Source organism: Globicephala melas, chromosome 7 (genome assembly GCF_963455315.2).
Source record: "Globicephala melas chromosome 7, mGloMel1.2, whole genome shotgun sequence".
Lineage (NCBI taxonomy): Eukaryota > Metazoa > Chordata > Mammalia > Artiodactyla > Delphinidae > Globicephala > Globicephala melas.
The window spans coordinates 56505811-56531061 of record NC_083320.1 but is presented as its reverse complement, the minus strand read 5'-3'; the positions used below and the strand labels follow the sequence as shown (position 1 = coordinate 56531061).

General features: G+C 33.7%; 1 protein-coding gene across 2 annotated transcripts in view; it reads left to right on the top strand.

Annotated features, from left to right (window-relative positions):
* Positions 1–25251, top strand: part of MTX2 (metaxin 2) — a 63516-nt gene that overhangs the window by 22326 nt on the left and 15939 nt on the right. For both annotated transcript variants that reach the window (XM_060302229.1, XM_030851240.2), the window contains exons 2-4: positions 993–1040; positions 2086–2132; positions 24108–24180. In XM_060302229.1, coding sequence (XP_060158212.1) covers positions 993–1040; positions 2086–2132; positions 24108–24180 — 168 coding nt within the window. The remainder of the gene's footprint in view (positions 1–992; positions 1041–2085; positions 2133–24107; positions 24181–25251) is intronic.

Sequence of the window (25251 nt, the reverse complement as noted above, 5' to 3'; positions counted from 1 at the left end):
TACTGTGTCACAGAGACTGTATTAATTTAAACACAGTAAGAAAAATACCAATTATTATCAAATTTCATATTTGACTTTCTTGCTGACAGCAAATATAGTTAGAATGTTAGAATTGGTGATTCTGATGTTTTATGGCTTTTACAAAGAAGAATTCAACAAATGATATACTGTATATTCTGTCAGTGGAGGCATTGCTTCTTAAGTGCAGTTGATTAGACAAATTCAATCTTAGTGCTTTTTCCAAGCACTGGTAGGTTGCTAATATTCTCTTTGTAGTTGGAGTCTTCTCTGGATGAGAGATTGAGTCAAGGTCAAGCCTGGCTTCAGGCCTAAAATTAGCTTTAGTAGCTCTATTTCACATTGTAGGTACTTAACTGCTTCATCATGTTACTTCCCTTTGTTTTTGTGAGATGGTATTGGTGAGGTCAAGGCAATGAAATGTAGACAACAACAGGATTCCTCTGTCTGTTTAAATACTACCAGCTTATGAGGAAAGATGCACAGCCTGATACAGATGTATTTGATTCTTTCATACAGTGTTGTCTTTTGAAAATTTACTTTGTTAAAAGTTTACAGTAAAATATTATAAATATTGCTTCACTACTTTTCTTTTTGATAGTGAACTGAAATTCAGTATCTTTTTATATGCATGAGTAACATTTTGGATATGTCTGTGTTTGAAGGAGGCTAAAGGAATAGTAGCATTTAGGCTGTTTTATTTTTTTAATTTTCCCTTTTGATTGGGCAAGATGTCTTCCACCTCCTCCCCATAAAAAATGAAACTGCCACCAAACATTCACTTAAAAGAAATTATCTAACCTGCTTATATAGGTTCCCATAGAATCTAAAGTAGTGTGACTAGTTGCCATATTTAAGGTATCCTTGGCAATTGACTTTAAATGCTCTAGGCAAATGTATGTGATTATTAATTTGGTTGGTCATTGATATGTTTTTACCCTATGTGCCTAATTATCACTGCTGTGTTTCCACAGCTGCAGAACCTTGGCCTGAAAATGCTACATTATATCAGCAGCTGAAAGGTAGGTACTTGTTCTCAGTTAAAAATGGCTTTGTATCAAAATATATTTATTACCAAAAACACCCTTCAATAATAGAATCCTTTGCAAAGAGAACATAAAATATAAAGAAGGAATTCCCTTGTATAATTTGTCTAGGAGATTTTACCTAAATTTATATCTGCCAGTGTAAACCAACTATCATGGCCTGTAAGGTCCTTAGTTTATTATTGACTCATTATATTGGCTGCCGTAGGCAGTGTAAAATGATGTGGTTGCAGGAGCAGTTGGCAGATTTACTGTGCCAATAGCTGACACAGCAGATTTTTGAAGTCCTGTGGTAAAGTGGGCTCTCAGTAAAAAGGAACTGTTAAAATGTATAGGCTAGGATGGTTCAGGCTCCCTTTAGCAGCTCTTCATATATCATCAGGTCACATTATGGACCCCATTTGGGGCTCAGCAGCCTGCTACAGTTGTCAGAAGACTGCAAAGTAATGAAGACTAATAGGCAGCAGCCCTAGTCTTCTAAGCATGGAATTTTTATTGCAGCGAACTTGTCATCTTTCTTTTGTGTGACAGACCTAGACACACTGTGTAATATTAACTGTAAGCTGGTTTTATATGATTTTGAATGCTTTTACTTTTAACTAGAGAGGTTTGAGTAGAGATACTATTTTACTTAATTTTAATGAAAAGAAGAGGAGTTTCTTGAAAACTTGGAAAACGAATTTGTTTTTAAGTGAGCAATTTTCATTATATATTGTTGATAAAATACAGTAAGTGATCAATTAGTTTTAGAGGAAATTGTTGATAATATACAATAAGTGATCAAATAGTTTCAGAGTAAATAGTTTTGTTTCATTGTTATTTACATACTATGATAATTTAATCAAAATTATAATCACACATTGATATAGACATATAGACACAAGAGCATTGATTAGAACTTCATGATTACATTTTCTTTTTAGAAATAGGAATAGTTTTTAAAAATAAAAACACTTATAAATGTATTTTACTTCTTTAGCAGTTTTGCTTTTGACTCAGACCTTTCATTGTATTTCCACAGGGGAGCAAATTTTGCTTTCTGACAATGCAGCTTCTCTTGCTGTGCAGGTAAGTATGTAAATAATGTAATTTTTTAAATTTTGAGTTGCAAATTTTTTTTCCTCTCCAGCCTGATACTGTATGTTTAGAATTTTTTATGATCTATCATTATCAATATTACATCTCTTTGTGAAGTATAATTTTATTATGTAATATTATTCAGGTAATTGTTGCCAGTATGTAAAGTGAACATAAAAATCTTCATTATTCATTCTTTTTATAAACATCACTTATGTTGTGGGTGCATTTTCTTTATTTGCTGTTTTGCTTTTGGCTAGATATGATGGTATTGATTAGTTGGAGTGATATGTTCATTTATAGGCACAAAACTATTTTCTAACTTATTTGTAAAGTTTTATTCACTACATATTTTTAAGCATCATTCTCTCATTCTAGCCTTAATCCATTTGGTAATCATGAAGCAAACATATTCTTCTCCAGCCATTCCTTATATATTTATCGATTACATTAGTGTCTGTTATCCCCAGACCACTTACTGAATATAATAACTCTTCAAGTTGTATATCACAGTTGTGTAATCCAAAAGATTAGTGGCCCTGTAAACTTTAAACTGCACTATAGGAAGAATAGGGTACTTGGGAATTGTTTGCCTTAAAAAAAAAAGAGAAATGTTTATGTAGATTATGGAATTATAATTATTGAAACATTTTACATATTTAGTTGCTGTTTGGTTAGCTTACATAGTTTGAATCACAAAGAGGATTTTATTGTGTAGCACTTAAAAGAGAAATCTAAGACGTGACGTTTGTTGGAGATGAGACTGTGAGCTTCTTGAGGACAGAAAGAAAAGGAAGAAGAGGGACTGCTTTTGCTGCGTTCTAGGCATGATGCTAGGCACTTGGTCATCTTGTTTTTTTTAAATTCAACTTGATAATCATCTGGGCTTAATAACTATGTCTGATACATAGTTTGTCATTCAGTACATTTTAGTTTTGTTTAAGGCAGGGAAAGAAAGAAAAGACAGAAAGAAATGTGTTTGGACAATAATTTATTTGTATGAGTATGAGCTTTTTTAAGTTTCTTTCTTTTAGAAGATTTATATATTTTTACCAAGAATATAAATTTTGTTTATTTTATTTACTTACCTTTATTTTATCTTTAGGCACTAGTACTATAACTAGTGTATTTTCTTTCTTACGGTAATCTTTGAGAGGCAGAACTTCTTAGTTGGTTATATTTAATAAATATGGACTTTATACTGCCTTTTTGGCAGGGGGGATAAGGAAGTTGAAATTTAACTTTAGTTTTCAAATACTAATGACACAGTGCCTAGCTTATAAAATGTACTCACTAAATATTTGTTGAATAAAGGGTTTATAAGTGTGGTAGAAGCAATCTTGCTTGATAACTGATAGCACAAGTAAATTATTTGCTGTGTGTGAAATAGTGTCTTCAATCTTTATACTTTTGAAAAGATAGCTTCAGGGCACAGTGAATTTTTTTTTTTTAACATCTTTATTGGAGTATAATTGCTTTACAGTGGTGTGTTAGTTTCTGCTTTATAACAAAGTGAATCAGCTATACATATACATATATCCCCATATCTCTTCCCTCTTGTGTCTCCCTCTCTCCCACCCTCCCTATCCCACCCCTCTAGGTGGTCACAAAGCACCGAGCTGATCTCCCTGTGCTATGCGGCTGCTTCCCACCAGCTATCGATTTTACATTTGGTAGTGTATATATGTCCATGCCACTCTCTCACTTTGTCCCAGCTTACCTTTCCCCCTCCCTGTGTCCTCAAGTCCATTCTCTAGTAGGTCTGCATCTTTATTCCCGTCCTGCTTCTAGGTTCTTCATGACCATTTTTTTTTTTTTTTAGATTCCATATATATGTGTTAGCATACTGTATTTGTTTTTCTCTTTCTGACTTACTTCACTCTGAATGACAGACTCTAGATCCATCCACCTCATTACAAATAACTCAATTTCGTTTCTTTTTATGGCTGAGTAATATTCCATTGTATATATGTGCCACATCTTCTTTATCCATTCATCTGTCGATGGACACTTAGGTTGCTTCCATGTCCTGGCTATTGTAAATAGAGCTGCAATGAACATTGTGGTACATGACTCTTTTTGAATTATGGTTTTCTCAGAGTATATGCCCAGTAGTGGGATTGCTGGGTTGTATGGTAATTCCATTTTTAGTTTTTTAAGGAACCTCCATCCTGTTCTCCATAGTGGCTGTATCAATTTACATTCCCACCAACAGTGCAGGAGGGTTCCCTTTTCTCCACACCCTCTCCAGCATTTATGGTTTGTAGATTTTTTTGATGATGGCCATTCTGACTGGTGTCAGGTGATACCTCATTGTAGTATTGATTTGCATTTTTCTAATGATTAGTGATGTTGAGCATCCTTTCATGTGTTTGTTGGCAATCTGTGTATCTTCTTTGGAGAAATGTCTGTTTAGGTCTTCTGCCCATTTTTGGATTGGGTTGTTTGTTTTTTTGATATTGAGCTGCATGAGCTGCTTGTAAATTTTGGAGATGAATCCTTTGTCAGTTGCTTCATTTGCAAATATTTTCTCCCATTCTGAGGGTTGTCTTTTCGTCTTGTTTATGGTTTCCTTTGCTGCACAAAAGCTTTTGAGTTTCACTAGGTCCCATTTGTTTATTTTTGTTTTTATTTCCATTTCTTTAGGAAGTGGGTCAAAAAGGATCTTGCTGTGATTTATATCATAGAGTGTTCTGCCTATGTTTTCCTCTAAGTTTTATAGTGTCTGGCCTTACATTTAGGTCTTTAATCCATTTTGAGTTTATTTTTGTGTATGGTGTTAGGGAATCAATCTTCTAATTTCATTCTTTTACATGTAGCTGTCCAGTTTTCTCAGCACCACTTATTGAAGGGGCTGTCTTTTCTCCATTGTATATTCTTGCCTCCTTTATCAAAAATCAGGTGACCATATGAGGGCACAGTGAATATTTTAGCTCAAGCACTAATTCTTAACCCTTTTTTAAAAAAAATATTTATTTATTTATTTTTGGCTGTGTTGAGTCTTCGTTTCTGTGTGAGGGCTTTTTCTAGTTGTGGCAAGCGGGGGCCACTCTTCATCACGGTGCGTAGGCCTCTCACTATTGCGGCCCCTCTTGTTGCAGAGCACAGGCTCCAGACGTGCAGGCTCAGTAGTTGTGGCTCACGGGCCAAGTTGCTCCGCGGCATGTGGGATCTTCCCAGACCAGGGCTCGAACCCGTGTCCCCTGCATTAGCAGGCAGATTCTCAACCACTGCGCCACCAGGGAAGCCCCCTCTTAACCCTTTTTTAGTTGCCATTTTTGGGATAACTCTTTCAGGATCTCATGAAAGCTACTATGGAATGTTTCTCTAGGAAACATTCCAGTGCGTATAGAAGTATAAACATACCCAGGCAATTCTGCATGTGGTTTCAGGAGGCTTACTGATATCCCTGCTGAAGGTATCTGGGGGTCCCTTGTTAAGAGCCTCTAAAACTAAAGAATAGGAGTTTAGGAAGTACTGAAGTAATTTTCCCCAATAGGAAGGTTATTTTGGGTAGGAATAGACCAGTAGTTCTTAACTGAGGGAGGATTACTACCCCACAGAGGACATTTGACAGTGTTTAGACATTTATTCTTTTTTTAACATCTTTATTGGAGTATAATTGCTTTACAAACTTGTGTTAGTTTCTGCTGTATAACAAAGTGAATCAGTTATATGCATACATATATCCCCATATCCCTTCCCTCTTGCATCTCCCTCCCACCCTCCCTATCCCACCCCTCTAGGTGGTCACAAAGCACCGAGCTGATCTCCCTGTGCTATGCGGCTGCTTCCCACTAGCCATCCATTTTACATTTGGTAGTGTGTATATGTCCATGCTACTCTCTCACTTCATCCAGCTTACCCTTCCCCGTCCCCGTGTCCTCAAGTCCATTCTCTACATCTGCATCTTTATTCCTGTCCTGCCCCTAGTTTCATGAGAACCATGCTTTTTTTCTTTTTCTTTTTTTAGATTCCATATATATGTGTTAGCATACAGTATTTGTTTTTCTCTTTCTGACTTACTTCACCCTGTATGACAGATTCTAGGTCCATCCACCTCACTACAAATAACTCAATTTCGTTTCTTTTTATGGCCAAGTAATATTCCATTGTATATAGGTGCCACATCTTCTTTATCCATTCATCTGTCAGTGGACACTTAGGTTACTTCCGTGTCCTGGCTATTGTAAATAGAGCTGCAATGAACATTGTGGTACATGACTCTGTTTTGATTATGATTTTCTCAGGGTATATGCCCAGTAGTGGGATCGCTGGGTCATATGGTAGTTCTGTATCAATTTACATTCCCACCAACAGTGCAAGAGGGTTCCCTTTTCTCCACACCCTCTCTAGCATTTATGGTTTGTAGATTTTTTGATGATGGCCATTCTGACTGGTGTGAGGTGATACCTCATTGTAGTTTTTTTTTTTTTTTTCTCATTGTAGTTTTGATTTGCATTTCTCTAATGATTAGCGATGCTGAGCATCTTTTCATGTATTTGTTGGCAATCTGTATGCCTTCTCTGGAGAAATGTCTATTTAGGTCTTCCGCCCATCATTGGTTTGGGTTGTTTGTTTTTTTGATCTGGAGCTGCATGAGCTGTTTGCGTATTTTGGAGATTAATCCTTTGTCTGTTGCTTCATTTGCATATATTTTCTCCCATTCTGAGGGTTGTCTTTCCGTCTTGTTTATGGTTTCCTTTGCTGTGCAAAAGTTTTTAAGTTTCATTAGGTCCCATTTGTATTTTGGGTAGGAATAGACCAGTAGTTCTTAACTGAGGGAGGATTACTACCCCAAAGAGGACACTTGACAGTGTTTAGACATTTTTGATTGTCACAACTGCTAGGGAGGCTGCTTTTGGCATCTATTGGGTAGACACCAGGGATTCTGTGAAACAGTGCATGAGATAGTCCCTCCACAGAAAGAATTATCCAGCCCCAAAATGTAAATGGTGTCAATGTTGAGAAACCCTAGAATAGATGGTTTAGCTAGTTTTCAGCCCAAACCAAGATATCGTTATATTACTGTTAAAAAAAATTAACATTTTAAATAATCTGGGGAAGGAAAGAATAAAGAAATCTTAGTGTGTACCTTATCTAGTAATTCTGTTTTTATGGTTCTTATTAATTTCCTTTCTCACCATGGCATCTCAAATCACAGTTGCAATTAAAACCAGAAAATAAGAACCTTTTAAAATGCAGAATTTTGCATAACTGTTTTAATTTTTTTTGTTATCCTACGTATGTCACTTAGATGATAAATTAACCAGCATATATTAAAAATTCTTGGTTTTCTTCAATATTCTTTGACTTGACAGCTGATAGTAGCCATGACTATAAATGTGACTTTTCCAGATATCTGATGTAAACTTTATGGAGTAATTTTCTTCTATATAGTGGACCAGTATCCGTTTAGAAGAATCAGTTAAATGTATAAAATTGATCAAAACAATGTGATGGGTATCCATAAACTGGTTATTTTCTAGAAGATATCAGATATCAAGCATCGGATATTTTAGTAGTCTGCCAGTTAAGCCATCAGGAAATTTAAATTTTACTTACCGCATAGAATTGGCATTTATTATATTCCTGGAACTAAGTGGTTAGATTTTTTTTTTTTTTTGTTAAAGGAACTTTTATGATTTCAGTTTAAAAGAAAATAAATTTTTTTTCCCCCATGGCTGTTATTTCCTCTTAGATTTGCTTTCCTTCTTTCATCCACAAAGTATTGGTATTACCTGAAGTGTTTGCCTAGTCATAAAATAATCTTGTATGTTGAATATTTTGAAGTATTAGAGTAGCGTGTTCCTCTGGTTCTCATGAGCAGTGTGTGTGTGTATAAATATATATACACACACACACATATATGGCAAGGTGCACATACACAGTATTACATACACAAACATGGGGGAGAGAAATCTTCTATTTCATAATATTACTTCCACTTTGAAGCTTGTAATGGTTGGTAAAAGAATTTTGATAACAATTCTCTGTTGCTATCCTCTCATCCCCTAAACCTAAATCAACTGTCCAGTAAATATATAATGTATATAATGTTGCCCATATATGTAATTTAAAATTTTGAAGTAGCCCCACTAAAAGAAGTAAAAAGAAACAGGTGAAATTAATTTTAATAATATATTTTATTTAATATTATCAAATATTATCATTTTAACATGTAATCAGTACATAATTTATTAACGTGATGTTTTTTGGTTTTTTTATATTAAGTTCAAAATCTGTTGTGTATTTCACACTTACAGCACATCTCAATTTCTGCCAATCACATTTCAAGTACTCTGTATGTAGCTGGTGGCTCTTGTATTGGGCAGTACATGTCCAGAAATACTGTATGAGCAAATGCATATGGACTTCAAAGTTTTCTGCAGAAAATGTTTCATTTGATTTTTCTTCAAGAAGTTTATGTCTTTACTGATTCAGTATATGTTGTTTTTTATAGCAGATTCCACAAATGAAAATGGGTGGTTGGTCTCTGTTGCAAATACCTTAAACATTACTCTTTGTTTCAAGTTTCCTCATCTGTAAAATGGAGATGTAATAGAAGCTATCCTACTGGGTGTCATGAAGACTGAATGTGTTAAAAAGTATGTAAAATATATATAAAAATTAAAGCATTTAGAAAAGCACCTGGCATATTGTAAACATGCAATGAATATTGGTTATTATTTCCTTCTTTCCTGATTCTTTGACAGAAATATACATAATCAGTGTCAGCATCAGGAATGGAAGCTTGCAGGCTTTGTAATGCCTAAAGTAATTAAAATAAATGTTAGGTGTAAGAATTATTTTTGGACATATTTAAAGCTGTATGAACATTAATAATTTTTATATTCATTGTTTCATTCCGTAACTAAAAGTTGTTAATATAGAGTGCTTGAATTCAAACAAACCATTATTTTAATAATACTAAATAAGGTTTGTTTCAAAGTTGAGTATTTATTGAATGCTTTTATTGTCTAAGGCACCTTATTGAGAGCTTTTATGTGCGTTATCTCATTCTTTACCGTAACCCTAGTGTAGGGCACTATTATTAAGCTCATTTTAAAGATGTGGAAACTGAAGCTCAGGAAAGCTCTGGCCAAGATCATAGAGCCCACAAATTGAGGAGGTAAACAGACACCAACAGCATTGGTGGAGTGCCTACTATGTACTCATCACTGTGCTGAGCACTTAATTCTTATGAACTCATTTAATCCTTATAATAACTCTGTGAGGTCAGTGCTGTTATAATCCCCATTCTGCAGATAATATTAATAAGAACAACAGTAATAACTGAAGCTAAAATTTACACAGCACTTACTCCATGCGCCAGGTCTTGTTCTGTGTACTTTAGGTATCATAGATAATGTTTACACACAGGCACCATATGAGGTAGGTAGCATTGTTATTTCCATTTTGCAGATTAGGAAGTTGAGGCAGAGAGGTTAAGCAATTGGCCCAAACTTATATAATTAGTAGTTGACAGAGTTGGAATGCAAATCCAGGGAGTCTGGGTCTAGAGTCCACCCTTGTAACACTTTGCTGCATACCAGTCCAGTCCAGTGATACAGACCTTTGGAGTTTTATCCAAAAATAAGTAGACACTTAATTCAAAAATCATTTCTGACATTTCCTAGCAAATTATATCTTACAGTTTACGGATTACATTAAGATGTGAGAGATAGATATGTTGCAGCTTTTGGATCTCTGAGATGTGATAAAGGTAGTATTACCTATGTTATGGGTTATTAGGAAGTTCAAGTTAGGTAATAAATGGGAAATTCTTTTGAAAAAAGTGAAAGCAATAGAACTACAAGATGATGTTGAATGCTGAGTTAGTGCCTATTTTTGCTTCAAAGATTTATATACATATTTTGTGAATGTCTTTATATAATAAAATGTTACTTCTAGTAAGTTTTAGAAAGGATTTTTGTTTATTATATATGAAGCCAATTTAAAAAGAAACCTGTTTTCCTTTTTTGTATGGCTTAATCTAAATATTGTAAAAGTTTAGTTATTGAATTTATTTTTTAGAGAGTGTCTCAAACTGATGATTATTAGAATGCTGAATGAAAAAGTAGTCTTACTTTTTACTTCTTCATTTTTTAGTTACTTCAAGTAAGAATAACATTTAAGCTCAGGTTAAGGGAAATAATATTCTTATTTTTTCCTATCCTTCATGAATAAATACTTAATCTCTAAAAATGAAAGGGAACACACAGAAAAAAACTATATTCTTTCTGTTGAATATGTTGTTTTTTTTCCTTCAGGTTTTGTGGTTTTTATTAACACAGGCTGTTACAAAAAAAATTTGTTTTGCTTTTTTAAAATTATATCTAGTCATATAGATAGACTAGAAAGAATTATTTACTATTGGTACAAAAGGAAATAAACTGGGAGACCAAAGTCCTATTTTAACAGTAGGAAAATATAGTTTAAGCTGTTCCATTGAGAGCCTGCCTCTCTGTATGCTCCCCCAAGTTTAATCATTAAAAATGTCAGCATTTTTATAGGCCCCATTAATACTGGGCCATGAACACTAACATGTCAGATCTGCTGATAAGCAGTTAGCTGACCCTTGCTTTTTCCTTTTCACAATTGATGCTTTTTAGGTGGACATATTAATTTGAAGTTAAATGATAACATCCTAATGTAGTGATTGGGGAAGAACAGGAAAGAGGAGTATCTCTCTTTCCTTCAGGACTGCAGGTCAATTGTTGCATTGGAGAAAGAACTGTGATTATGAAATTACAGCTGTTGTAAACTTGTGTCATTCAGATGGTCACAGTGGACAACTTACCTATAGAACTTTAGAGGAAATGATTTTGAATTTTCAGTTTGGTTTAATACATTTTCTACTTTAAACAGCTTGTTTATGGTTGTATGTAGTTTCTAAGTGTCAGTTTAAACCTGATATAAATACAATAGGTGGGAATGCAGTGATACATTCATTTTAATAGAGAATTAATAGAATACTATTTTATGTAAAACATTTTTAAATTGATATAACTTTCTTAAAGTTTTATAAAGTATAAAATTTTAGTTTTTTAAAGTATGTTTATCCCTTCCACTTGATCATTTTCTGCAAGATGAGGCTTCTGTGTTCACTTTCAGGATTTGGAGAAGGAAAGCTAAGGGATAGAGAGAATTTAGTGGATCCTTTTCAGTGTTCTAAAATGAGCAAAATAAAGGCTGCAGATGTTTCCTTGATATCACTGAATTTAAATTCTTCAGATTGAATGTGTTACATTACATTACCTTTTTTATATCAGAAGTATTGTAAAGCATTTTGGTGATATATGCATATAACACCTGGAATGATTTAAATGTATAAAATGTGACCTTTAGGAGGGATGATTGTGAACTTAAAGTGCAAATAGAATTTAGCAGATTAAAAAAATTCTCAGTGTTAATATTAATCCCTCAACACATAAATGGTATGGTGTATATAAAACATTTAAATTAATCTTACAGATTTGTGAAAATGAAGTATATTCAAAATAGAATTAGGTGGCTATTAGAGTTGTCATTTTTAGTAATTAGTGAAATAATGTAAAGTGGTTATACAGGATAATGGTTTGCTAATATAAATATCTATTTAACTTAGCAGAAATTTACATTTCTGTAGTTCTGAGAGTTTGCAAGTTAGAGTATCAACCGTATACTTTTCTGTTTAAAAAGTAAATAGCAAGCAGGATTTTAAAATTTGTTGCTGTTAAACAGAACAATAAAGACATAGCAGTAAGATGAAAAAAATGACAGTCTATTTTTTAAACAGAAAAAGGCTAGAATTCTTCATGATTAGATATACAGTATCAACGTATTCGATCTAGCAGCATTATATTTGAGCTGAAAATGCACTTAAATTTGAGACCATACACTACCCCGTGTGAGCGAAACATCTTTCATATAGTTCTAAGATGAAATTACCCTTGAATGAATAGCATCTTCATTTATCTTCAAACCTCTTCTGTGCTTTTAGTGAATCTACTCTTTCAACATTCTACAACAAGAATTACATTATACCATTATACCAGAGTATTTCTACAGTGTGAAATAGATTGGTTTGGAAAATGAACCTGGCTTTGATATAAATTACATTGCCAGGTACAAAGGAATTTGTTATTTTGTTTAAAATAGTCACAAATATAATTAAGGTCTTAATTTATGTTAAACTACAAATATGGCTATTACTTTAACTGGATTATGAACTTAATCTGTCACTTCAAGAACGATACCTAACACTCTTCATTTGTAACCTTAGATACATTATTTCAATTACAGGGTCTGCAGCTGTTTGATATAAAAAGTGAATTATTTTGTAGATAGATTTGTTCATGGTTTTTAATTTTAAAACATGTCTCTTCAGTAAGGTGGAAAATAATCCTTCAGTTGTTGTCACAGATTTTCCTTTGTGTTTGGGTAAAACAAGATATGAATTAAAATTCAGAACCATTTTTATTTTGTGCCCTGAAAATGGTATTGCGTGCTTTAGAATAGTTCTTAGTGAGTTCTTACCTAAAATATTTCAAATTTAATTATGAAATGAATAGAAGCTTTGTCCTAAAGAAGAAAACCTGAGGCCTGCTGTCTAAGGATAACTGGTAATGGTTGGACTGAAAATGGATTTTTTTCTATTTAGAATTTGGATAATTTTGTTAATGTTAAGTTTACATACATTTAGAAACTATGTTTATAACCCCTTAAATTCTACAGTGTTAATCAATTTAAAGCACTCAATCTTTTAAAAGGTTATTGAGGACAATTCTTTAAAATTTTGAGTTCTTTTAATATTTTTATTGGCAAGCAATGTTGATTTTATTGCTTAAGTGCAATTAAAGAGTATTGTTATATATTTAACTTATAAGATAAATGTTCATTTTATTTTTGGAATAGAGAAAAGAAGTTAATTGGTGTTGTTCATTGGTAAATGATTCAGTATCAAGTTACCATTAGGTTATTAAAATGAAATGAATACATTTTATATTGCTGCCATCTACTATTTAACTTATACTAAGAATTTTAAATTTAGTAGGTTTTGTTGTTGTTGTTATTTTTCTCAGTTGGGAATATTTAATCTGTAAATCACAAAACTTTACAACATTCATTATAGGAACTCAGAAAAAAAGTAGTTTCCTGTCATTACTCCCAAATTGTTCATTGAGTGCCAGCTCTGTGACTGGTACTATATTAGGTTCTTGGGTTACAAGAATTATTCTTTCTGTGTCTTTGACTATTTTATAACTCTTTTACTTAATTTTGACCCTATGATTTACTTTTATTTATATTTAATTCTAACAGGGAAAGCTTATATCTTTTCCTATTCTGATTATCTTTTTTGTTGCTTTCTTTCTGCACTTGATTTTTTTCTACAGCTGTCAGATATTGATATATTTAAACTTGAGTCATATATTCCAAGAGTGGTTTTCAGGTGAGAGTTGTGTTAATTAGGAAGGTCCTATTTTCTGATGTGATGTTTCGTATGTGCTCCCAATAGCCTTTCATGTTTTTGGTAACAAACTTGCTCTATTTAGAGCTTTTTGTGCATATTGAATTGTGGTTTCTGATGATTTCTGCATAGCTCATTTTTTAAGAAGTTGAATTCCTGTTATTGTTTTTCTAAAACATACCTACTTAAATACCTCTGAATTTAACAGGAGTTACATTGATCTTTTTAATGCAGTGAGCTTTGGTAACATAAAATAACAAAATGCTAATCTTTGTTGTAGCTTACTCGTTTTCTATGAACTTAGGTATGTTTGTATTTATTATTGTGAATATCTGTGTCTTATTCATTAAGCAATCATTTATTGAGAACCTGTGGTGTGCTGAGGATAAAGTAGTGAACAAGATAGGCGTGGTCATCATGTACTAATGGAACTTATGTTCTGTAGGGGGAGGCCTTTTATCAGTTTCATCAGTGTGTATGACTTTGAAAAATTATTTGTAAAGTAAAAGTTTATGTCAATATCAAAATGTCTTCAGTTGTTTTTGCCTTGTTGAGAAGATTTTATATTGTATAAGCTTTTGGTTATGTTCCCTTATTTATTCTTTTAATATCTACTTAGAGATTTCTGTCTTAGTGCACAATTTTTCTATTTTGATTATAAATAAATATAACTAAGTTACAGTATATAATTATTATTTGCCCTTTTCTCTTAAGGAGGTGTTTAATAGGTAATAAAATAAGTGAAGTTTTCTTGTGAAATCACCAAGGTTAAATAGTCTTTCTTCTTTTGCAGATAGCTTTATGAGTATTTATTATTACTAATATTATTACTACTAATTTTAATAATAATACCTTATATTTATTGAAACACTATGTGCCAGACAGTATGTAAAGTGTTTTACATACAACACTTCAGTTAATTTGCATAATAAGGTGTCTTCATTTTAGAAATGGGAAAGCTTGCAAGGTAAAGAAACTTTCTCAGATTAACACAGTCATCACCAAGACTCCACCCAGAGCTGTCTTACTGCTCTATTAACTTTTTTTTGTTCTATATTGACTTTTAAGACTGATGCAGGGGATTCCCATTTTTCAAAAGACACTATAGTCTCCCACTTCAACAGTTTGCTTCTTAAATCTCTACTCTGTTAGGATCCATTAGGTTCTGCTAGGGCACTTAACCAGTGACAAATAAGGAGTGAGAGTGTGCTAATAGTAGCCCAGTCATAACAGTGGTATGGCTTATGAGTCAGCAACAGAAAGTCAAATTACTCTAAATGATGGTAAGGACAGCATCTCAATGAGGCAGCATCTTCCATGTGCAAATGCAGTGACCAGGGTGGGCCTGTTGTTGGCTGGCTGTGTTTCCATTCAACCAGTGTTGAGCCCTTTACACCATTTCATGAACTGAATATTTTTAATTACCTTTTTGGTTGTTGTTAACATAATGCAATTAAAACAAAGGATATTTGATATTTTAAGGTTTTTAAGGTTGTAGATTCTATTTCCTTACTTCTGTCAGGGACCATCATAATTATTGTTTTCTGTAAAAGAAATTGATGACTTTTTGGCTTAAATTTAATTCCACTGATTTCCCTCTAGATTTTTTCTGGAACACTATTTGAGATGTTTTGTTTTGTTTGATTTGCTCATTAATGTTATTCTGCTTACCTGCTTATATTAATTGTGAGACTTGCATGCTTGTTTTAAATTTTCTGACAACTGGGACATAGTTGCTGAGATTTTAAAGGACTCCGGCTGACAGTGGCTCCTTCATGTGTTACTTCTCAGTAAATTTTCAGAAGATAATACTGTTCTTATCAGATGGTTTCTTAGCTTCTTAAAGCTTCTTGTTTAACCAGGTGTTAAATTGACTTTTCAGTTTTTAAGCGTGGTGGGCTATAGATGCAGAAAAGATCAAAGATTAAAACTGTCCTTGATTGTGTTTTTATTCTGCATAATATCTGTAGCTCTACCCATTTCTTAACACCTTGATATTACCATACTTGCAGGAAAGTGTTGACAAAGATGATACTGTAGGTATTTCTGTCACCTTTGTTCATAAAAGAGATGGGGTGGCCTTTGAGATTGGGCTTCTTGATGTTTCATTAGAATCTGTTTATCTGGTTTCAAAGCATATAACTGTGCCATTTGCAACTCCAGGCCTTTGAAAAGAGAGCAGAGTTTTCTGCTGTTCATTGCCTGTCAGAAGTCTAACGGAGAAGCGGTAATTAGAGAAGACCATCTAAAGACCCCTGAATCCTCCTCCTCCCACCAAAACCTGCTCATCCCACAGTTTTTCCTATTTTGGTAAATGGCAATTCCGTCTTTCTTATTGTTTATGTGAGAAACTTTGAGTCATCTTTGGAGTCCTCTCTTTTTTTGCTATGTCCACATCCAGTTACCAGCAAATCTTTTTGGCCCTACCTTGAAAACATAGCCAGAATCTGACTTCTTACCACCTCCAGCTCTCCTATCCTGGCCTGGGCTGCCATCATTTCTTGCCTGGATTAGTGCAGAATTTTCTTAACTAGTTCTTGTGTTTCTACCCTTCTACTCTTTACAATCTAATCTCTGTATAGTGGTTTGTAATCCTTTAAAATGTCAGTCAGATTCCAGCAATCCTCAGCTCAAGCCCCTGTAATGATTGTTCGTCTCACTCAGATTAAAAGCCACAATCCTTACAATTATCTATATGTCCTACATGATCTCCTGGTTCTCTCTCTGAGCTCGTCTCTTACCACTCACTTCCTTAGTCTGCATTGTCACACAGGTCTTGTTGCTGTTCCTCAAACACTCCGGTTGAAGCACAGAACTGCTTTGAACTTGGACTGCTCTTCTAGAAACCTACATGGCTTGCTCCCTAACTTTCTTCAGGTTTATGCTCAGATGTTATGTTACCGGTGAACCCTTATCTGACCATCCTACATATAGTGGCAATACCCTCACACTGCTTTGTATTTCTAAGTAGCAGGAATCACAGTGGATCTATTCTTGTTTATTTGCTTATCATCTGTCTCCATTAGAATGTAAACTCCATGAGGTCTGGGACCACTCTATTCCCAGTGTCAAGAACAGTTTCTGATATTATAGCACGTGCTCAATAATATTGAGTGAGTGAGTGAATAATTGCTTTCCATTCATTCTTCTAGATATTCAAAATTATATCCTCCTACCAAGTTAGTTCACAGGAAGCTATGCAATGGACCAAATAAATTAGCTTTTTGCAGGCCTTATTAAGCTATGGTTTAAGTGAGTTGCTCCAGGCCTTTAGAAGAAAAATAATACAAAAAGGAATTCTGCATTTGGTGTATACTGTCTTATGTCATTCAGTAGCCCAGATGAGAAATGTCTTTGGAGTTTAGTGTGAGAAGTTCAGTTGAGGGGCAACCCCATTCTCTTTTGAAGGCTACAAATATTCCATTAATAGATTCACCACAGTTTATTGAACCAGTCTCTTATTGATGGATATTAGGCTATTGTTATAATTATTACTTTGCTACTATAAATAGGGCTTAGGTGTGAATATCCTTATATATATCTTATATAATCTTATGTAAATATGCCCATATGATATATTTCTAGCAATACAATTACTGGGTCAAAGGCTATGTGTATTTAGAATTTTGGTAGATGTTACCAATGTGCCCTTTAAAAAGATTACATTGATTTATACCCTGACCAGTGGTTGAGTATAAATTTTCTTTTGAATTTTGACAAAAGCAGCCTTTTTTTTTCCCCCTGTGTTTTTATTATCAGAAGTTTCTATTGTTTCATTTAGAAAAGTTCATGTATGACTAGAACTAGGTGTACTGAGTTTGACGCTATGAACTCTACTCTTTGTTTATTTTGTGGTTTACGTATTGTTCACATTTTTGTGTGTTTGTTCATTTATTCATTGAGCTGATAATTATTATCTGTTATGTACCAGGCACATAACTGGGAATTACAGCAGTAAAAGCTAGTTTTAGAAGACAGAGGGTTCTGAAATGAGAAGAAAGAGGAATCAGAAGCCTTGCCACCGTTTTACTGAAGGATTGCTGTTACAAGATTGCTGTTACATTCTTTTTTTAAAAATTTATTTTATTGACATATAGTTGATTGACAATGTTGTGTTAATTTCTACTATACAGGAAAGTGATTCAGTTACACATATATATACATTCTTTCTCATATTCTTTCCCATTCTGGTCTATCACAGGATACCGAATGTAGTTCCCTGTGCTCTACAGTAGGACCTTGTTGTTTATCCATCCTATATATAGTAGTTTGTTTCTGCTAACCCCACACTCCCAGTTCATTCATCCCTCCCACTGCTGCCACCCCCACCCCACCTGACCCCAGCAATCACAAGACATTCCTTTATCTGCAGCATGTGTTAGGTTTTCCCCCAACATTTAAGATGCTAGTTTTATGATCTAATAAAAGGAGTGGCACTGTTATCTAAAATAACTTTAGAATATAGGATTTAAAGTATTGGTAAGGGTCAAATTGATTGGTAACAGATTGTTCTTATTTCTTTAGACTCCTGGCCTTAGTTTCAATTATATGTAAATGAAATATATTCTGTTTCTCAAAACTAGTTTTTACAAAATATTTGAGCTGTAGTTCCCAGAAGATATGATTCAGAAGTAATTACTGAAGAAATAGAATTTAGAATCTTCATGGATTATCATAGGTGTTACCTTCTGGGATTGTTTCTAGAATTTCTCTGATTTAAAAGTTGTCCATGTATGCTATTTCTAAAGAATTTAGAGTTAAGAAAAATGTGTAATCTTTTTATATTTTTTGCTTTTTTATAATAGCAATTGGTAACATTATATATCCTTTTAAGCTTGGAATTAGGAATTTTAGAGTTGCTGCTCATGTTAACGGACTTTTGAGTTCCTTTATTTGATTATATGGACAAAGTTGCTAGGAGCATTCTTGTATGTTAGTGGCTATATGCCTCGTTTCTTTTTGGTGTATTTCTGGGAGGGGAATTGTTGGCTGACAGAGTAGGCATCTGCTTAATAGTCAATATTGCCAAACAGTTCAAAGTGGTTGGCTCGTTTACCACTCCCACCAGCAATATATGGGAGTCTTATCACACACAGAAAACAGTCGACTGTCCCACCCTTACCTCATCCCAAATCCTGATACCCAGAAACAACCACTTTCTGTTCTTTCAGCTATTTTTTTTCCCTTGGTATTTACCTCTGTATTTCTAAGTAAGATGCTTGTGTTGCCATTTCATTTTTTAATTTAAATATATCTATTGAATTCCACTATGAAATTTACCATTTGCAGCTCTCTTCCGCTTCTCCTTCTCCTTCTCCTTCTCCATCTTCCCAATAGTTCTTTAACTTTTGTTAAATTAATATTCAGTGTTTATATTATAATTAGGATGTAAATATTGACCCCAGCTGAGTGGCTTAGTGTACAATGAACATATTCTTTCTATATGATTTTTTTTCCATTGAGTAAATAATTGCTTTATTTAATTCATTTGGGTAGTTTTCTCTCCTAAACTCTTTGACTGAACTGTAAAACTCCCCCTCACAATGGTCAAACACGTCAGGTCCTTTATTTATTTATTTATTTCTTGGAACTATTACCTTTGAAAGCCCTGTTCCTTCTACTTTAATTGGGACAGTTTCTTACTTGGTTGGCGTCATAGCTCGTTGTTAAGACTGCTGTTCATCATCATTCAGGGAATTCTTCTTGCCTTCCTTTTATGTTGGATTCCCTAATTTTCTGCATCCTATGTTCTTTTTTTCTTGGTTTATTATTTTTATTTTAGGCTTTTAAAAAAGACCTTGCTTGTGTTATGTTTTTTTAAAATTCTATCTTCACACCTGATTGATTCCTTGGCCACATGTAGAATTTTAGGTTGGCGAGATTTTTCGTTAGAATTTTGAAAGCCTTTTGTCATCCTTTAGCTTTTGGAGCTTCTTTTGAGACATTCAGTGTCATCTCAGTCCTTTGTATGCTTTGCTTCTTTTCATTTTCCTTTTTTCCCTTTTTCTTTCTTTCTTTTTTTCCTTTCTTTCCCTTTTTCTCTCCTTTCTTCCCTCCCTCCTTTCCTTTCTTCCTATATGCCTTGAATAGATTCCTTGACCTCCCTGTACTTCTGTTTTCTCATCTTAAAATAGGGATTTTTTTTTTGTACCTACCTCGTAGAGTTAAGCTCTTATGCAAGTACCTGGAATATAGTAAGTGCTCAATGAATATTAGCCATTATAATTTTTCTTTGAAGTTGCTGTCTGCATTTTCTGTTTCCTCTCAACTACTTTTTTTTGTAGTTTGTTTTGGCTCTGTATGTTTGAGGCTTTCCTCAAATATCTGTTGATCTCTGCTAACAATTATATTTAAGATTGAGGCACTAAAAAGCTGATGGGGCATTGAGGAACTTTTTGACATGCGGGCTTCACTATAGACTGATTGCACAGTGGCCATTTTTTGGCCACTGTCCCTACCCCTCACTAAAATCATCAGTATTGGTAGGTGTTTTCTATGGAGGGGTACTCTGGAGGACTTACTGTGGCTGCCAGTGTTTGGGAGCTGAGAGGGAGAGGGTGCTGTGGCTCTCTACAGTGTACATACTTTCCCTTAACCTTCCTTCCAGTGTGACCCTCTACCCAGGGCCCTCTGCTGTGCTTGGGTCCTGAGTCAGGAGCCTTTCTGGTTGGGTTTCTCCAGAGAATGAACCCCTGTCTCCTGCCAGATTGGGGGCGGGCTAGTTGTCTGATGCTTTTACAGACTTTCATCCAATTCTCCTATTTTTAGTCCTTTACCTCACCTCTGCCTTCTGTGGTACTTGGTGCCTCCAGTTTCGGAATCTTCCCAGTTTCTGTGTTGCAAATGTATTGATTTTCTCCTCTGCATGCCCTTAGGTTTCAGCTTCCTCTGCCCTGCTAAGTCTGCTTTTTATCTTTAAAAATGGGTTGACATCTCTGGTCTGCTTTGGTCTCCTCTTCCATTCTTTGTGTTTTTCTGGGTTTACACATTTTCTGCCTCTTCACTGTTACTTCATTGGATTTTTTGAAAGGTTGCAGAGATAAATGTGTAAGTTCAATCCTTCATGTTTAACTGGTTCTTGATGATCTAGTATTACTTTTTTCCTTTGAATTTTTTTGTAGAAATAAAAAAATATACAGACATACCCTTCAATGAATTTTTTTGACGCTATGAACTTAATTAATTCACTCAATATGTTGAAACTACATGAAGCTGATTAAATTTCAGGGTCTTAGACTTTAGGTACTGGGTATTATGTTCTGTGTGCATGTGTGTGTGTGTGTTTAAAAAAGTCCTACCATGTCATATGTTTAGGTACTCAGTAAATTTATATTCAAAGAATATATTGATTGGCTGTGCTTTAATTTATTCATTCTAAAGTTCTTAGTTTTCACATTTTAATAAACTTACCTGACCCATTTTGTCAATTGGGGTTGCTCAGCAAATGAGTAAGCCCTATATTAGTTCTTTCTGAAAACTGAAAATATTATGGTGTTTAATGTCTCACAGTCATCACTGTAATACTATGCAGGTTGTTTTTATAATATTTAGCCTAATCTCTTTCAGATGATGTCAACCTGTTTTGCTAAGGTATCTTTTATGCACTGATTACCATTGCTATTGCTATTACCATTGCTATTGCAATAGACCCACAGTGTCCAGTAGAACTTTCTGTGATGATGGAAATGTTCTGTTATTTGTACTGGCCAATAAATATGGTAGCCACTAGCCACATATGGCTGTTGAGCATGTGAAATGGCTATTGAGCATGTGAAATGGCTAGTGTGACTGGGGAACTGAATTAAAAATTTTATTCAAATTTAATCAATTTAAGTTAAATAGCCACGGGTGACTAGTGGCTACCATACTAGACAGCACAGTTATAAATCATTGTTCTCATAGGATGTGCTAAATTTTTTATTTAAATTATTTTATGTTGTCAATCACTTGAATTAGTTTGGAATAATGTATCCAACAGAGGAATAGGAGTTGGCTGAATTTTCCTAACTTTCCTTATTATGATTAGAACTACATTTTTCTTTGTATTTACATAAGAATAAAAGTATGCAGATTGTTATTCAGAATTGAAAATAAAATGTGTTTTAGGTTGGTGTATCGCACCTGTTTTAATTAGAGTATTTGAGGTGCTGATAAGAGATTGAAAATGCAAGTGAAAGGTGAAAGTCCTATTCTGGAGCCTCAGAGATTTTTCTCCTGTGCTACAAGAGAAAGGAGAAATACTGTTGAATCAAAGTCTGTTTTGGATTTGGAATTTTTATATTCTTGAAGACAGTAATGGTAATGTTTTGGTTTGCATTTTTAATGTTTGGATGAAAATACTGTGTTTGTGACATCAGACTTCTTTGTGATTAATTCAGATTAATTCAGAAAATTTCTTTTGAATCAGGGATGAAGAATAATTGCAGTAAATGCCATAAAATTAATCTTTGGCTAAGTAGAATTGTGCCATCAATTGAGGTCTGTGGTAAGTTGAATGTTGTTAAATTGGTTAAAATTAAGCCAGTTATTTTTTAGTAAAGAAGTAAAAAATTCACAGGACTGGAAACATGGCTTCAATTGTAGAACGTTTCAATTTTGCTTAATCTCTTTTAGTGAAACACAGCTTTTTGGAACAATGATTAGTACAGTTACCAATATACATGGAGGTTAGGAAAATATACCATATTTACTATTTTATATAGTACTATGATTGTTAACTAACAACTGAGTATTATTCTGACCTTTGAGAAGATGCATTAAGCAGTTCTTTCAAATTCTTTTTGTTCTTCTGAAGGCCTAAACCCCCTCTTGGTCCTACATTCTCGGCAGACGGTTTTTTCTCCCATTTCACAGAATATGAGCACTCCCTCATTTTCTTGTCCTTCTCACTTATCAGCTTGCAGTCATCATCACTGATGCTGACCACCCCTTGCAAGTACAGTGGAAAAAGTGTCCTGTTTCCTGAAAAAAACAGATGCTTCCACCTGTGCTCTTATTTCATTCCTTTTTATCTTCTCATGGATCTTGTATGTCAGTTATTTTGCCTGGTTCTTGTCATTTCAGCCTATTTCCTATATAAGTTTTAACGAGCTCAACCTTTTTCCATCATTGGGTACAGATACATATATAATAGAAGGGAGCTGACCCTTCTTAATTCCCTTCTTCCTTCTCAGTCTTCTTGAAAGGTCTCTTTATACTTATTCTAATTCTTCCCTTCTTAGCAATCCGTGTTTTAACAAGCCTTCCACATGACTTTGATGGTACACTGAAGCTTGAGAACCACTACCTGGAGCCCATACTTGTGGGCCAACCAAGAAGCTCACTATTATTGTTATAAATTGGGAGCATAGGTTATAGTATTTAGAGGACTGTTAGCTATACTTACATAGACATAGAGGAGTCAACTTTTGTTTGGGTGAGGTGCTGTTTAAACCTAGAAACAGTAATTGTTGGTAAATTAGTCAGGATTAGGTTTGGCTGTGAGTTATGGAAAACCCAAAATAGCAGTGGCTTAAAAAGATAGAAGTTTCTTTCTTTTCTTTCTTTCTTTTTTTAATACAAGTAATCCAGGTTTGGGACTGAATGATTATCAAAAACTTAGGCTTCCTGCTTCTTCTTGTTGCTCTATCATCTTCAACACTCAGCTTTTACTGTGATTCAGTTTGGCTACGGTGGCTGTAAGTCATCTTTTTCACATTCTAGTCAGCAAGAAGGAAAAAGAGGAGAGGTCATATCTCTTCTTTTTAAAGAAACTTCCCGAGCAGTTGCCCGGAACTTTGAGTCCCGTTGGCCAGAATTTAGACATTGGTCACACCCAGTTGGAAGGAAGCTTTGGAAATAAAGTTCTTATTTCAGGCAGTCATGTGTGAAGATATAATTAATGATTTTAAAAAATTGTTGTATAAAATTATATGGTTTGCATTTACCATAAATAATTTAACAGTTGCCTATTGTTAGACAATTAAGTCACTTATAAAATTTTTGTTGTTATAAACAAAGTAAAAATAAACAATTCTATACCTTTAAAAAGTGAGTTAATAAGCATGAAAGCTACACATTAGGATGTTGAGTATTATTGGAGAGAACTTTGACGTAGTAAAATTAACATTTTGAGAGTTTTCCCCTAAGACAGGAAAGATAAGGATTCTGTAAAGAGTAGTGGAAGTTAGTAATAGCTTATAAAGTTTGGACTTTAGTCATCTGTTAAAGAAAATTAAATAAATACACAGTATTGCTGACTTACATAAACTAATGCAGTAAAATAAGTGGATAATTTACATTTGTGTGTATAAATGCTTTAAGTTTTATACATTTACTGGTGTCTAAGTCATATTGATTCTTAGTATTGAAATGACATTTTATTTTTGTCTTAGAGTACAAATCTTTCACTTTAAGTTGATTCATTCTTTTTCTTTTCCTGAGCTATTAAGTTTGGAAAAGAAATAAATAAAAAGTTGTGTTCGAATATGCATATACTTTCACTAGACTTACTGTAGACTTCTCTTGGTTGACAGGCCTTTTTGCAGATGTGTAATCTGCCCGTCAAAGTGGTTTGCAGGGCAAATGCAGAATATATGTCTCCATCTGGTAAGTGTTTTTTAGTTTTGTTTTTCTTCTCTGTTAATATTCTGCATTGATAAAATTGCAGTGATAGTCCAGTTTGTACCTAGATTTTTTAAATGCCTATATTTTTTGTTTACCCTTTGAAGAATTTTCCCATTCTATAAAGTAACAGTTGCAAACTTGACAGTCTTGGGGTGACATGTCTACTCATTTCAACTCTGTGGTCAGAGATGATTACTGGAAAGTTAGGGGAATTGTTTCAAATAGTAAATGTTAAGAAAATACATAATCTCAGATTTCCCCCAGTCTTATTTACATAAGACTGTTCCTTCTTCAGAAAACAAATTTTAATATGTGAATCCATTTATTATTAAATACACTTCTCTAAATTGTATTCTCCCATTATGCCAATGGAAGAAGAGAGATTGTGGAATAATTAAATTAATGTGTCATAGATCTGTCTTTGAATGTCTTTGGTCTTTGGTTTCTGATTCTTTTTGTTTCATTTTAAGTTTTTAAGTTACTTTTTCTTACTAAGGTTTTAGCCTTTCTGTTATTTTTTATAATCAGTATTGCCTTTTCTGTGTATCATGTATTAGTAGATTAAGGTACAGTTTTAAATAAATGTGATTCAGGTAATTTTTAATATAAAAATATAGTGCCACCAAATCTGATAAATAAATAGAATTGGTATGGGTTATTATAATTATGGTTTTGCTGGAGCAATAATAACACATAGAACCACTGCTTTATGAATAAATTCGTTGAATATAACTGATTGGTACAAGTGTATTACGTTGCTTTTTAGGGAGACATTTATCGATCTCTTTATTGTGATGATAATTTAGGAATGACTTGGATCGTTAGGAATGACATTTTTTTCATCATAAACTCTTAAGGGTGTTAATAATTGTCAACAGTTGTGAAGACACCCTCTCTATACACACTGAAAATTCTATATGAATATCTCTACATTTATAGGTTTATGAATATACATTTTAAAAACGTTTCAATAAAATAATTTTTAGACTTATAAACATATACATCTTTTAGATTCTTGAAGGCTATTAATTGAATCATTTTGTTTTAAGTTTA